The sequence below is a fragment of the Protomyctophum parallelum genome (assembly GCF_964188405.1).
Source record: "Protomyctophum parallelum genome assembly, chromosome: 4".
NCBI classification, from domain to species: Eukaryota; Metazoa; Chordata; class Actinopteri; order Myctophiformes; family Myctophidae; genus Protomyctophum; species Protomyctophum parallelum.
In genome coordinates this window covers 21,255,441-21,271,080 of record NC_139700.1, presented here as the reverse complement: position 1 = coordinate 21,271,080, position 15,640 = coordinate 21,255,441, and the positions used below count along the sequence as shown (strand labels likewise).

General features: G+C 44.3%; 1 protein-coding gene across 2 annotated transcripts in view; it reads right to left on the bottom strand.

Moving 5' to 3' along the window:
- Window positions 1–15,640, bottom strand: part of otud7a (OTU deubiquitinase 7A) — a 60,427-nt gene that overhangs the window by 19,131 nt on the left and 25,656 nt on the right. For both annotated transcript variants that reach the window (XM_083763620.1, XM_083763621.1), the window contains exons 3-8: window positions 10,925–11,078; window positions 6,479–6,670; window positions 5,508–5,723; window positions 3,250–3,351; window positions 2,050–2,177; window positions 1,080–1,192 (exon numbers count right to left, since the gene is read on the bottom strand). In XM_083763620.1, coding sequence (XP_083619746.1) covers window positions 1,080–1,192; window positions 2,050–2,177; window positions 3,250–3,351; window positions 5,508–5,723; window positions 6,479–6,670; window positions 10,925–11,009 — 836 coding nt within the window. In that variant the 5' untranslated portion in view covers window positions 11,010–11,078. The remainder of the gene's footprint in view (window positions 1–1,079; window positions 1,193–2,049; window positions 2,178–3,249; window positions 3,352–5,507; window positions 5,724–6,478; window positions 6,671–10,924; window positions 11,079–15,640) is intronic.

Below are 15,640 nucleotides of genomic sequence, written 5' to 3'. Positions count from 1 at the left end.
GTTTTTTTGTTGTTGAAAATAGCTAATCTAGAAGCTCACGACACGTCGTGATCTTGTAGATCGACTATTTTCAGCCACCAGTGGCTTCTAATGTAAAATTCCTGCCTGACTTGCCTACATGATTGGTAACGTTTGAAAATCCAGCTCAAACAAGATGATAGCCAGATAAAGTAAAAAAAAATAATAATAAAAAAGCTGAATGTCTCAGTTCAAGGCTAACCGTTTTTGAATTTGAATCCTGAAAAGTATGTTTAGGTAGGTCAATGTGGTACAGGAAATAAAGAGCAAGGGAAGAGACATGCCAAAACAGGGGTTGGAATCAAACAATGACCATTTGGCCTCAATTGTCTGATCCACCAGGTACCCCTCCCTTGTGCATACACAGTACACACACCCCACTCACACATCTCTCAATCAATATCCAACCTCACCAGTAGATGGCAGAGTGTCACAATCTGAGCTTCCACTGTGTTATTGTAGGACAGGTCAAGGCAGCACTCAGGGAGAGCGCTACGGTCCAGGAGAGCGCTTGCAGGCTTTCCTGACAAATCCATCTCGGTGAAAAGGTCAGCTTTTAATTGCGAGCCCTGTCTGGTGTTAATGGGCAACCATCCTCAGCCTTAATTTAACTCCAAGAATGTAAAAATGGAAGCTCCCAGAGGTAAATGTGTATAATGATGATGGTCCCCTAATGCAGGCTGCGGAAAGGCAAAGTCCCTTCTTTAGTCCCCAGATCCCCAGTCTTCAGACATTGATCACAGTGACGCATGGTTGCAATTGCAGCAACAGTCTGTCCCCGAGTGTTATTTAACTCTGACACAGTATACAATAACAAACAGGGCAATACAAATAAATATATAACACGTAACAGTGTATTCATAATGTGTAGTAGTGCGCATACATACTATTCTCGCACTATCACATTCAAATTGCACCTTTCTAAACTAATTTTATGGAACATAGCCTCAAATAATCGCTAAGAAAATACTTTGTGGGTAGTCGGGTGAGTGAGTGCACACTGCACACGTGTGGGCTTGCTGCATTACAGGGAGCGCGCGTGTGGAGCACAACAGTCTTACCCTCCACTGGTGTTGCCGTTCTTGCTGAGGTGGGTGCGTGGTTCACTGGAGGCCAACTTCAGCAGCTCGTTCCATTCCCTCTCCCACTCCTCCTCGGTGTACACCAGTCCTGACTGCACGCACACGGAGATGGAAAGTGATAAGCATGTGCTCATGTTCACCCACATAAATGCCCATCATTTGCACTACCGGTTGGTTCCTGATGCTCTATTAACCACATTAATCCTGGGGTCCCTATTATTTACTGTAAGTACTGTATTAAGTGGTTAAATCCATGCAAGTAGTTGGACCAGGAGCATCTGGACTCTGGGTTCTTTGTCCTGACCTACTTACTACTAGTACATGCTGAATGCTATTGAGGTTGTTCAATGCAATTCAATTGTTATTTAATATGTTATATCATTAAGCCATGGCCAAAGCAGTTTCTTTTCAGGATTCAAATAAAAAAATAGCTAAAAATAGCAAAGGTAGAAGATCGACAAGCTCGAAACGCGACTCTGCTACTTTTGATGCATTTTTGTGATGGGGATAAAAGGTTTCTGCCAAACAGCAATGATAAGAGCAAAATAGATTTTCCCTCTTTTTTTTCATTATAATCTGTAGTACGTACCTGTACATACCCTTAACAGTTACTCCGCCAGCATTTATTAATAAATTGTGATATAATTCCCTGTTGAGCTCTTATTTTGAAAAGCCACATTTCCAGACTCATGATTGTATGAGGTTAGACGATGCGTCACAGCGTCGGCTCCCTGCCGTGGAATAAACCTTGTTTTGACCAAAAATGCAACCTGGGACAAGGAATAGGTGATACAGGCGAGCCGCATCATTTTTTTCGTGCTTGGACAGACAGACCCAGGGACCCAGGGACACACATAGCTGTGTAATGCAGTGGTTGCACCATTCAAAAACATGTCACTGACGCCGATGACATGAATGCATTTGTGTGGCGTGTACAGTGACCTCTGACCTCCTTGTTCTGCTGCGTCTGCTGCCACCTCCAGCGTCTCTTCAGAGCCGCTTTCTCCGCTCCGCTCTTCATCATGGTGTAGAGAGACTTCCTCAGCATCAGGTCTCTGTCGTGGAAGCCCCACATCCCTGACAGACACACACACACACAACACGCAGCCATTAAGGATCTGACGATGTATTACATGACTGAAACAGCATAGTCAAGAGATCTGCACAGACGCACCCAAGTATGGAAATAATAATTAATATGTAGACGTTATCCTTTTGAGGTGACCCCCGGTTCATCTCCCTCATGTAAAGGCCTATTCATAGTCTGGATTTTCGTTGGTGAGGTGACCACCGCTCCGGTGGTGAGCTGACCACCGGAGCTGAAATAACATTGAGCGGTGGTGAGTAAAAACAGAGAGAAGGGCTGGAGCGGTGGTCCTCACTAATATTCATGATAAAATAGCACAATTTATTTCCACTCGGTCTGGAGTCGATCAATTCTTTTTGCAAGATTTAAATATATATATATTTAGATTTGTATTATCGCGAAAATGATGGCTTCCTTTATCGCATTGTAACTTTTCAGAATAGAAAGCATGCCATTTCTAATAGTTTGGATTCCCCATCGATGATGTCACTGGAAGACGGTGTTCTGAACTGCACACAGCCCTCCTCTGAGACACAAACTGAGTAGGAAAAGATGGTATTTGGCTATTTTATCATGAACGTTAGTGAGGACCAATTATATGAAGGTTGAAAAGTGGTAAAGTCATCCTTATATCCTCTGTCAGCATAGATTACATTTTTGTGGCTTGGATTTATATCCCCAGCAGCTTCTCTTGATTCCAGTGTTTCTCACAAGAGTGAATCAGACCGGCGCCCTCTGGCCAAGTGGTCCAGGCGGTCCAGGCGCATGCTACATAGTACATACTGTATAGGCTTTGGCCTGACAGCACGTTGCGTGTTCGAGTCCTGTTCATGATGACCTTTGCTGCATGTCTCTCCACAAAAAAAATAAACTTAAAAAAGAAAAGAGTGAATCAGCCCCAAGCCCCACAGCTGACAGTCTCCAGCCCTCTGCCTCTCCCTTCCATCGCCCTCTAATCACACCTCTCCTCTCCCTCCGTCCTCTGCACTCAGCAGCAGCTGTGACACACAGCGCTGACACAGTTGCGACAGTGATTGGCCCACGTTGTCACGAGGGACTCACCTAATGAAGCGGCATGCAGCAGGCAGTTCCCGTCGCCAGTGGTGGCCAGGGGGAGGAGCTTTTTACAGCCAGTGCACATGGTGGACCACCAGTTTAGACGACCTGCGGACGTGGAGAAACATGTCAAAATAATTATATTGGTGCCATTCTTTAACAGCATATAGTAGAGGGACATGAAGGTGAGACCACAAGGGAGGAAGATGAACCCAGGACAATGTGATGATTACAGTATGTAGTCTGTGCATTAACTGTAGGCTCACCCAGTGGTGTGTTCTAGGTTTTCTTCTTCTGAGGGTATACCATATTATTCCGTCTCACAAAGTTCAAGTGTCTGCAAGTAGATTTTTCTACTGTCCTGAAATGACTGGATTCACTTTGCCCTGATGAAGCCTGGTTGTGGTTGAAACATGTCAGCTTAGCCATGTATAGATAACAGCTATTTATTAAAAAAAAAAATAATAATAATATTTCCACTTGATCCAGGAGCACCAATGCACCATTAATACTTTTACATGTTACTTTTTTCTCTGTTGAGCACCTGGTTGACATTTCTGTTTTTACAAACTCACTGTATGCTTTGAAAATGACTGGCAGTAATCAGTCAAGCAAATGGTTTGTTGTAGTCAGTGGGCTAAACATGTCAGACCACCGGTACAGTCCATTATCAATGACACAAACAAAGATATTAGAAACCCCTTGACGTGAAAACTCACATACTGTAAAGAATCTAAATATATTTTTCAACCTCATGTCATGTGATGATCAATGATCAATGCATGGCGTGAAGTCAGTCAACGCTCACTGCATCAAAGAGGGAGCCAATGAAAAGCAACACATTGTCCAAGTGGTGATGTCGCATAGACATCAAAAGCCATTCTTCCCATTGACACTAGGGGCCACTAATGGCCTCGAGAACTGCTCCAGAATCTTTGCAGTGAATTCTGGGTATTGATTGAAAACTTTATTTCAGACACAATGGGTCCATATACAAACAACAGGGAAAAACATGACAGTAAATACAAAACAACAACACAGAGATAGCCTATGTATCAGGCTATTTTCACTCCATTGTATTGTAGGATCATACTGTACAGTTCCATCTTCTGAACGAGACATTAATCGATTGACTGAACATTCACAAAATTGCGAGTGGAGAATTAGCTGTTAAATTAATTCTCAGATATGCCATTTTAAAGTTTAACTACTGGCATCAAGCCCTCTTTTGGATTGGACAATAACATACCGGTAACCAAGTGTCTACATCCAGCATTATCACATCATAATGATATAATGATGGCTCCTTGAGGACAATTAGCCTTCAATCCTTGTGCATGAACCCAGTGCAAATTTGGTGGTTAATGGCTGAAACAATCCAGCAGCCACCATGAAACTATTCTGAAATCCTAGAACCTCGTATCATTCCTACATTATCTGCACTCTCCCCGCCCCCGCTGTATGCCTGGACTCTTTTCCACATTTTACCCTCCTATCCCTCGGTCTGTGTCCCTGGGGGTGGAGACAGCTCATGCTTCTCTGCCCTGTGCACCGTGCAGCCTCGTGCTCAGAGGTGATCTGAAGGCATCATTTATTCAACAGTAATCACAAAAGAGGCTTTGAATGATTTGCCCCTTTAGTGTTAGATCTGCTTGAAATGCCGATGTTTTCCTTTCTTTTTTTGTGCTTCCTTCAATTGTTTTTTGATGCATGACCGGAAATTCCCCTCCCCTCAACTTGGCAAATCATAGCCCATTGCTGTCCCTGCACAAGCCCAGTCTGGGGTATACCTTTATTTTAGAGACCACTTTAAGATAGATAATCTCTTATTTATGTAGTTCCAAACCACGCAAAATGGAGGTCAATAGAGTTCTTGGCCCCATGATTCTGCCCTGATGGCTGTCCCCGGATGTCTGACAGGAAACACGTTAGAAAGCCTTTTTCTGTATCATGTGGGAAAGCCTGCACAGAAATGTTAAACTTCAAAACTAGTTCCTCTCACTGAGGTTCAAAGCTTTAGTTGTTTTGCTGCTATTTGAAGATATGATGATATGATATAGTACTTTATTATCAGTTTATTATCTGAAATTTGTTTTGCGACCCAGCGGCCTTGTATGCAACACATATACAGTACACATTTGACATAACACAGGACAAAAAAATAAAATAAAATACAGTTACATACATAGAAACATAAGGGTCATATGATGAGTCTGAAATATGATCTTGAAGTAGACCTTCAGTAAAGCATGGACAGTACTCACCAGCCTGCTCCAGAGCCATCATGGTGGACTGCTCGATGAGGTCTCTCTCGATGAAACTCCTGAAATCCTCACTGTAGACACTGAGATCGGGCAGTTGGAATGTGTAGATGGGCATGTCGAGGGGGAATTGTTCGCTGGTATCGTTGGCCATTTGCAGCCGTGCCAAGGACATAATGGCAGAGCTGGCGTGGGAAATCCCACGGGACAGGCGCTTCTCTAAAAGAGGGGAGGGGAAGTGAGAACGTAAGGTAAAAGAGGTAAATGAGAAAGGATTGCATACGAATTTAAGGAATTACATGTTAACATGCATTGCAGGGAATGCTCATTGCCTGTGTTGATATTGTCATGATGCACAGCAAAGTCCTCCGCTGAAATCTGTATAAGATGAATGCCCTACCCGGGATAAAAACATGCGTCTGCCGAACGAGTGCCGAAATGTCTACGGCTGAGTTATTCGTCACACAATCTGGGTACCAATTGGCAAAACAAAGGAAAAACAGCACCCTCTTTGACGCTAATCAACAGTCAACAGTCTTGTCACAAGACACAGTAGAGGATAAATTTGGCTTAATCAAAGTGATTTAACAGTTCTTGAGGTTGAGATATTACCCTTAGAGCTTCATGCAATTGCAATACATCTTGTCAACTAGTAGTGGTTCTATAGTACCGGATGTATTTGTCTCAGCTGACCTGAGGCTAATTCTATAATGCCTTCTAAATCAGTAGTTATCACACTTCCAAGATTTTTCAAAACTGTTCAAAAAAACTGCAGATGTACAAGCTTGAGCTTGTAAAGCTGCTATTTTTGAATGGCCAACGTTGACCTTAAAACGGATTTGTCCCAAGGAGGCCCTACCGGTGTGGTTTGGGCTTACCATACGGATTGGTTAAAATCGTTATGGACATGAACGGACCCAAGCAGCCAGGCAGGGACCTAGGGATGTACGGAGGTCAACACAGACAGGCTATACCTTGTGAAGCATCCTCTTGCTTCTGTGCACAGAGCCTGTCGGCCTTGCTGACGACGTGGGTGGGCGTGTCCCGCGCCTCTGGCTGCTTGGCGAAGAAGCGGCCCTCGTTGAAGACCTGTGGCAGGTTGGCAGTGTGGACCTGCCGGAGCTGCTCGTAGTCATTCAGAGCAGCACTCAGGTCCCAGTTTTTACCTGCAATGCAGCGGTGGGGAAGTATGTAGTCGAGTCAAGTGTTCATTACGTCGACTAAAGCAGGGGTGGGAAACTTTGAAGATGGAGAGGGCCACTATAGTTACACACTCACTCCAGAGTGTGGTTACACTTGTAACATTGCATATTATTGTCGTAGAAAAAATTGCCGATCTACAAGTTAAAAACAGCTATTTTTGCTATATTTGAATTGAAATCCAGATTTCTTTTTGTATTGGAATCCTGAAAAGTAACCTATTTATTTAATTTCAAATGCATTTTATAGTTGCTTATGTTAACTTTATGAACTAAATAAATACACTGAACATAAAAAAGACATTTTAATACTATTAATTAGCTGAATACGGCCCCCAGGCTCCCCATGTATGATGTAAGCTAATGTCACGTTCCTCTGTTCAGAGACTTACAGTAAACATGATGCCTCAGACTGAGATGACATCACGTGAGGAGACTGCAATACTGTATGTTGTGCCTGAGAGAGAAACACACAGGCACAAACATACAGTACACACATACACGCGCATACTGTACATACACCATCTCACTCTCCACACACACACACACACACACACACACACACACACACACACACACACACACACACACACACACACACACACACACACACACACACACACACACACACACACACACACACACACACACACACACACACACACACAGCTGTCTCCTCTGGGTGTCATCTCTCTAGGAGACACCAGTCTGGGTCTTATTATAACTCAAGAGGGGCTGTCTCGCCATGCCATGGGATCGACACGCCATCTCCGAAGAGGCACACGCCAAGCTACATCAAAAACATCTAGAGGGCACAGATGCAGTAATGTATATGCCTCCGGTGTATGTGACCATGCGTGAGAGAGAGAGAGAGAGAGAGAGAGAGAGAGATTAATTGACTAGCCGTCTGCAGAGGAAGTTGTCCTCTATTCTCCAGGCCTCGAGAGGCATGGTCTTGGCAGTGTATATATGTGCACGTGCACGTGAAACCTGGCACCACCAATAATACCCACTTAACCACGGCAGTCAATACAAACCTGATTCCTCCTTGTGTGTCTCGCTTTGGTTGAGCCGGTTATATACATAATACTTATTTTAGGGCTCCATCTCATGGGCACCCAGCGGCACCCTAATGCATGGTTCCTTCCTTATAACCTGTCCGACACTAGCCTCACCCTAATGCATGGTTCCTTCATTATAACCTGTCCGACACTAGCCTCACCCTAATGCATGGTTCCTTTCTTATAACCTGTCCGACACTAGCCTCACCCTAATGCATGGTTCCTTCATTATAACCTGTCCGACACTAGCCTCACCCTAATGCATGGTTCCTTCCTTATAACCTGTCCGACACTAGCCTCACCCTAATGCATGGTTCCTTCCTTATAACCTGTCCGACACTAGCCTCACCCTAATGCATGGTTCCTTCCTTATAACCTGTCCGACACTATCCTCACCCTAATGCATGGTTCCTTCCTTATAACCTGTCCGACACTAGCCTCACCCTAATGCATGGTTCCTTCCTTATAACCTGTCCGACACTAGCCTCCAATCAATTTAGTGCGTGAAGCATTGTTTCGGCCTTCAGTGACGGGATTCCATCTCCGTTTAGTTTCCTGTTCGATTCAAAAGGGCTGACGTTGGCAATACGACTACACTCATCTACACATCTAAGTGTACACGATGATCTAATGTGCATCTAAGTGCATTAGTTACTCCCGTTATGGAAACATCATAGTGTACCTGCACTGAGCTCACAATTGATCCAAGCTTTCTCATTTCAGGATGATGGTGAACCCTGTGTGCATTGAGAATGGGAACTGTTCAACTGCAAGCAACATTTATTTAATGTCCTCCTTAAGGCCCAAAACCACACCAATGCAACTCCTTGTAACTCATTGCAACAAAACAGTTTTAAAGACATGTCACACCATATGCAACTGCCATTGGGGATAATGGTTTTATGCAACTACAACAGTTGCATGTAGGAATTGTTTGGCGAATCATTAGCGCGGTTTGGGCCTAATTATGGTGCCTCAGTGATGTATTGTTGACCCATTGCAATATCCTGCCTCAATGAACTCAAAGCAAATCAAAACTATCTTACTGGCCATGGTGTAGATTCAATGTATAAATATGCCTCCAGGGGGCAGCACCGCATGAGCTGTCAACACACTTCTCAGCATGTCAGTGTCTCTGCTTCTCCCTCCTCTCTCTCTGCTTCTCCCTCCTCTCTCTCTCTCAGTCAGTCAGTCAGTCAGAGAGAGAGAGAGTGCGAGAGTGAGAGTGAGAGAGTGAGTCTCAGCAGCCGACTAATGCTAGCCAGGCAGGCTAATGCCGAAAATAAGCAGCCATGATATTGACTGCTTCAATTGGATTGTCCAGGGCTCTTCTCCCCAAGTGCTTTGTCTTGTTTAGGTGTGTTAGCCTGCATAGAGTGTTCCTGTGGCTGAGCGCCAAAGGGGAACCATAACATAGAAGCCAGATAGACGTAGGCAGACTGAGAGAGCCAGACAGAATGCAACAGAGAGACAGTGGTGGAAAAAGTATTCAAATGTTTTAGAAGTAGATACTGCCACTCTGTTACAAGTAAAAGTCCGGAATTCAAAATGTACTTGAGTAAAAGTATGTCAGGCAACTGACAAGGCCTGAACAGTGTGCGGGATCCTTTTTTCTCTCATTTCAAATCTTCAAAATGTATAAAAATCTTTTGAAAAAAGCAGATCTACATGCTCACAATGCGTCACCACGCGACGCATTGTGAGATTGTGAGCTTGTAGATCTGCTAGATCTGCTATTTTCAAATGGCCGAGTAGTGCTGAAGTGGTTACTGTATGTTTTGTAATAATAATCAAAAGCTACAAAGTAACTAGTGTTTTCAAATAAATGTAGTGTACTAAAAGAGCAATATTTGCCTCTGAAATGCAGTGGAGTATAGAAGTAAACGTACTGGAAATTGGAAATACTCAAGTAAAGTACAAATACCTGAAAAATTTACTTAAGTACAGCAGTTAAATATATACTTACCGGTAGTACCGGTAGTACTTAGCGGTTACTTTACAAGTTTACACCACTGGCAACCACCCAACCCTATCTCTCATTTATGCGACCACCACCAGACAGTGGGCAGTCAGACAAAGAGCTCTCGGGACAGGCACAGACTATTTCCTGCATTGCTGCACATTATGAGGATTTCATACCCCAAAAGCTGTTTAATATAAAACAAATATTTGTCCACTGACAAATACACACAATTATGTTTTGTCAGTCGACGTTGTCAACAAGACACTTGTCTTCCGAGCATTAAACAGCCTTGATGCAAAGCTTATTGGGGTGGAAGGCTCCAGTGGTGGAACTACACCTTTTTTGTTCCTGAATGACGCTGCCTTATGGTAAACAATATTACATCCGCCCTTACAAAATGTTTACTGTATGTAATTTGATGAGACCGAGTTAAAATGCAGATTTAGTGTACTTTTCGTAGCTAAAGTAGTAGGGGAAAAAAAGACCACCACATTGTTCCATTGACCGTACGTATGGGCAGTTTTGTGTTGTTGTATGTACTTTTGGCTCTTCACCCGTTCCTTCCTGGCCGGGCAGGGTACTGTAATAAGCTGTGTGAGTGCCAGTAGCTCGCCACTCCTCAATGAGTTCCATTGAATGGGCACAAAGCTCTCCATGGGGAGTGCACTCGTAAAGCTGGAGAGCTGTCACACTAGCCTCTAAATCAGCGGGCTGGCTCGGTGCTCTAGGCCTCTCCTCTCCTCTCCTGTCCACAGGGAGCAGCTAATAATATTGTTAATTCCCACAGATCGCAGCCGAGATAGAAGATCTCTTATAGCAGTGGTTCCCAAATCATGGGTTTGGGAATCGGGAGTCAATTTTTGGGGTAGTGGAATCATTATTATTATTTTAAAAGATGAAAACATATATTTTTCCATAATGTTACACCTAGGCTTCTAAGCCTGACAGCGTGTCGCTGGTTCAACTCCTGATCCCAACGACCTTTGCCGCGTGTCACTCCCAAATCCCAATCTCTCTCCCACCATTTCCTGTCCTTTCAAAGGCAAAAAAAGTCCCCCAAAGAATATCTTAAAAAAAGAAATAGGTGATCTACAAGCTCACTACACATCACGAAGCAACGTCTTGTGAGCTTGTATATCGGCTATAGTAGTGTCTAGTCTTGAATGCACAGTATATGCCAGTAAACGTGTGTCCTACCTTCCAGCAGGTCTCTAGCCAGACCCGGTTCTGCCCCTGTGGACCGAACAAAGTCTGACAGGACCGCATCCATGTCCAGAGTCATGTGATCATGTGTGTGTGCTGCCCAGGGTGCAGCGGTGGCCTTGGTGGACGCCAGTCTTCACGTTCTCATCTGGAGAGACAGACAGACACAGCAGGATAAATAAAGGACAGAAATGGGTCAGTGGCGTCAGTAACAGACCAGCTGATCACTCAGGAACCCTTGCGAGAAAGAAAAAAAGAATAGTCCACTGGGGGTGCCCGCTGGCCTAGCGGTCCAGGCGCATGCCACATTAAGGCTCTGGCCTGAAAGCGTGTCACGTATTCGAGTCCCGTTCATGACGACCTTTGCTGCATGTCTCTCCCCCGTCTCTCTCTCCCTCTTTCCTGGCAATCTTCACTTGTATCTATCAATAAAAACAAATCAAAAAAATAAATAAAGAATAGTTCACTGGATGTGATCTTTCTTTTGCCGCCTCGTCAACGGCCTCTGCCTGCCTGGCACCCACTGATTTGTGACGTTTGTCACGGTTGCTTTGTGAAGCGCGATCCACTCCCACACACCGTTCCTCATAGCTCTTACCACCGGTCATAACATTACATCAAAAGTTCCAAAGACGGAGTATCAACAATAAGACCTTATCCAGGACACACCTGCCTCGCCCCGGCGGTCAGCCAGCCCGTGCTCATGACAACATTAACCGCTTCCTGCTGTCCTGGGGTCAACCCGGGGTCGCTTGCTGGTGGGTGTGATCCAGCATCATCCCCCACCCCCCCCCACCCCACATCAGCACTCTAGGCTAGCTTGATGGAGGTGTGTTTGTGTGTGAGGAAAGATGAGTCATTGTTTTGTTTGGTCAGCAGAGTGTGATGTTCTGGAGGCTTTTTTGTGCCCCCTCCCTCCCTAGCTACACAACATGTTTACATCATGACGAGGCCACGCTGGGGCTCCGATGATCAACAACGCACACATTCCATTCATGGAAGGTCACACAGTGTACCACCCATAGAGTTATAAAGGATAGATTGCGGACAGCCCCGCCCCCTGCTATTCATTCAGTGGAAGTTGCTCAGTGGCGTTTTGAAGCACACGGAAGAAAGCTCTACTTCCACATTTGACCACCAACTGGTGGTGGTCAAATGCGGAAGTGCAAACGAGCGCTCCATGTTAAACCCCAGCTGCACTGGGTTTCCTCATGCTAAATGCAGGGGCCCGCCTGCAGTTCCAGCTCTGACCCTACGTCTTGCGGCTTCAACGTTGGCCAGCCATTTTGGTGGCTTGACACAGTACCACTACCGTTTCTCAACCAGCGGTTCAGAGACCACTAGTGGTCCATGGCATCATTACAGGTGGTCCATGGGAACATGTTTAAAAGAAAAGAAAAAAAAAAGTATATAACTGCTTGATGTGCTTTTTTTTATTTTTATGATTTTATGATTTTTGTGATTGTTGTGGTGGAAAGTAGGGTGGGGTGGTCCTTGAGGATTGCTTATGCTAGCTAGCGGGCCAGAGCAACAAAAAAAAAGAAAAAGAAGGTTGTGAATCAGTCAAACACTTTCACTGTCCCTGACACACACACACACACACACACACACACACACACACACACACACACACACACACAGTCACACACACACACACCGAGAGCAGCCCAGCGTCTGCTGTGGGAGCATATGCATAGTTTCCTGTCCACGTGGGGCTGTGTGGGGGCGTTGGAGAAGAGTGCATAGCATCGTCAGCCGAGAAACAAACACCCACAGGTTCATTCATTGACATTCGGTGGTTTTAGATGTGTGCATATTTAACCAGTTAAAACGCAGGAGGAGCGCTCATTTTGGTTCGCTCAATGCCCTGCATATGTGCAAGCAATGTTTTACAACAAATACATGAGTTTTTAACCACTTAAACCCTACAGCAGTGGTTCCCAAAGTGGGGTCCGGGGACCCCCAGGGGTCCTTGATGGAGTTCCAGGGGGTCCCCAGCTAAATGATAATTAGGAACCAAATGGACCCTCATGGGTCTGTAACTCTGAGAGTGTACAAATGGAACCAAATGGACCCGTTCCATTTGTACACTCTCAGAGTTAAATTAACATTGATTTTACAATATAAATTGGGGGTCCCAGAGATGGAAATGCCATTAAATGGGGGTCCGAAGCCTATTTCATGTCAAACTGGGGGTCTTTAAAATTAAAATGGTTGAGAATCACTGCTAAAGCCGTAAAAAATATTCTCTTATGGGGAGACTCTGCTTTATCTTTTCAAATGGCCGGGGGTCCATGGGTTAATAAATGTCAATTTGGGGGTCCTTGACATGAAAGAGTTTGGGAACCACTGCCCTACAGTATATACGTCAGTCCCACTGACTCCACATGGGGTCTAGTGGTCTACACTAGGTCCCTTCCTTTTGAAATGTATGATTTGAAATTTGTGATGCGTTTTGAGCTATTTTCACAGAATGCTCATCCCAGAATAGGGACGCTAGGCTAGGTAGGGTTCCTGTGGGTGGGTAAATCACTTGACAAGTGTGCCGACGGTTAGGTGAGCTCATGAGACTCGTCTGAGTGAATCGCCATGTGAGCGATCACCCGTGCCGAGCAGCCCATGGCCTCACACATCAACGATCGCACCGCCCTAGTTGTCAAGTCGCGGTAAGTCTTCTTACGTGAACCAAAAGGAGCAAATCTTGGAATATTTTTAATTGCTTCTGGGGGTCCCTGGCAGTGCACAAAACGTTTTCAAATGGGGTCTACAGCCAAATACATATCAATTTGACGGTCCTTGACTTGAAAAGGTTTGAGAAGCAAAGTTTTATAATGACCATATGCCGTTCTCCTGTCCGACACCGCACTGTATAATGATTGAACTGCATTTTTATAGCGCTTTTCCAAGTGCTCAAAGTGCTTTACAATGGTTCATACATTGGGAGGTGAAGCGGCGAACAGTCGACGCCAGCGACCTCACTTCCCACATTCACACACCTATGGTGGCAAGCTCACACCGACCAACTCATTGGAGGCAATGTAGGGATTAGTGTCTTGCCCAAGTGTCTGGCCATAGCTCACAGACTATAGGGGACATTAATGGACATTAATGACAACAGCATGGACAGGACCTGGCTGAACGTTAACTACTGGAAGGCAGATTCCTGACTCAGTCTGCACTCTGCAAAGCCTTTGAAATGTTCCTTTCATAGAGGAGTCTAAACATTATTATGCATTGCATTATTGTGGAGTACCATCCTAAAAATAAGTCACTCTCAAGAAGGCTGGTGGTGCACGGTAAAATCATCAGTGTTAATGTAACTCCAAGATTGTAAAGAGAATAGGATAAAAGCTGCACACTCGTGCTCCACTTTTAAGACAGCTTTACCCAGCTGAGGTCTTATCTGGTTAAGATGTCCCCCAACCCTTGTTTAACCTTTTCTTTTAATCTAGCATTGATCTCATACTTGTTTTGCTTTGTTTTCTTGGATAAAGTTGGTTCCCTACTCTTATGTAACGCGCTTTGGGTATTTAGAAAAGCTCTATATGAAATTGAGCCATTATTATTTATTTCTTTTGACAACGTTTCGAGCCAAGGCTCTTCATCAGTAGCAGTGTGCAGGCTTTATTCTATCCTTCATGATCACTTCTAAGCCAGCACCTCAGATAAGTAGTGAGCACTGCTTGGGCATCAGAGAGAAAATGTTCAAGACCAAGCAACTTTTGTCTTCATCCTGATCCTATGCATTATTTATGAGCCAAAGCTGCACTTAAGCTGTAGTTTTTGCCGACCTAGTTACTGCCAGCCACTTGCATTGTGTTGCATGTGTTGTGTATCACTGGGCATTGAGAGCCTCTAGTAGGAAAAAGGGAGCAATTCAACTTCATTTATACTCCATTGATTCAATGCGTTAGCTTGAAAATCGGTTCTTGTTGGCAAGTGACGCCATCATTCAAAGTTGTATAAATCTGGCTTTAGGTGTAGCCCATCAGACAACCACAATTATAAGTCGCAATGTCACATGTAACTCACACCAAATAACTGTTTACATTTTCACTGTTTTATTTCTTAACCACAGGAACCATACCCTGGGCATGTCATAACAGGTTAAGATTTTGAGACAACACGTCACAGGTTGTTAGCTTGTAGATCGGGAAACAGATTTGTTGTAAAGGGAAAAAAGGAGGTGACCAAGTACAGACGCTCTGGGGGAACCCAGCCAACAAATGATAAAGTGGTCAACAGTAACTTCATGTTTAAAACATCAAAACAAAAAACGTCATACATGTTTACATCTTATGACACTGCTTCAATACACAAATATAGTATATCAGTCTATAAGCCAATCTCTGCTCTTTGGGGGACGGTGGTGATAATACAAGCGCATCATTAAGCTCTCCCCTGGGGAGGACGCTTAACTATGAAGAGAATAATAGGTGGTTCACAAAGTGTGAATCATGATATTGCTTTGTAGGGCAGAAAGCGGTGACTATAGCGCTGGGGAAAGAGACATTGAAACAGCTGAATGTTATAAATCATGACCTCACAGGTTCCCCTGAGAACTCCTGTGGGAGGTCATTATGATCAAGAGTCATCCTACACCATTTTTCTCTGTCTGATCCAGATCAATGTGGGCCATAGTACTGTCTATCTAGTGTAGTTTATCATACAATAATAATAATAATCATAACAAATAAAAGCATGTAGAGT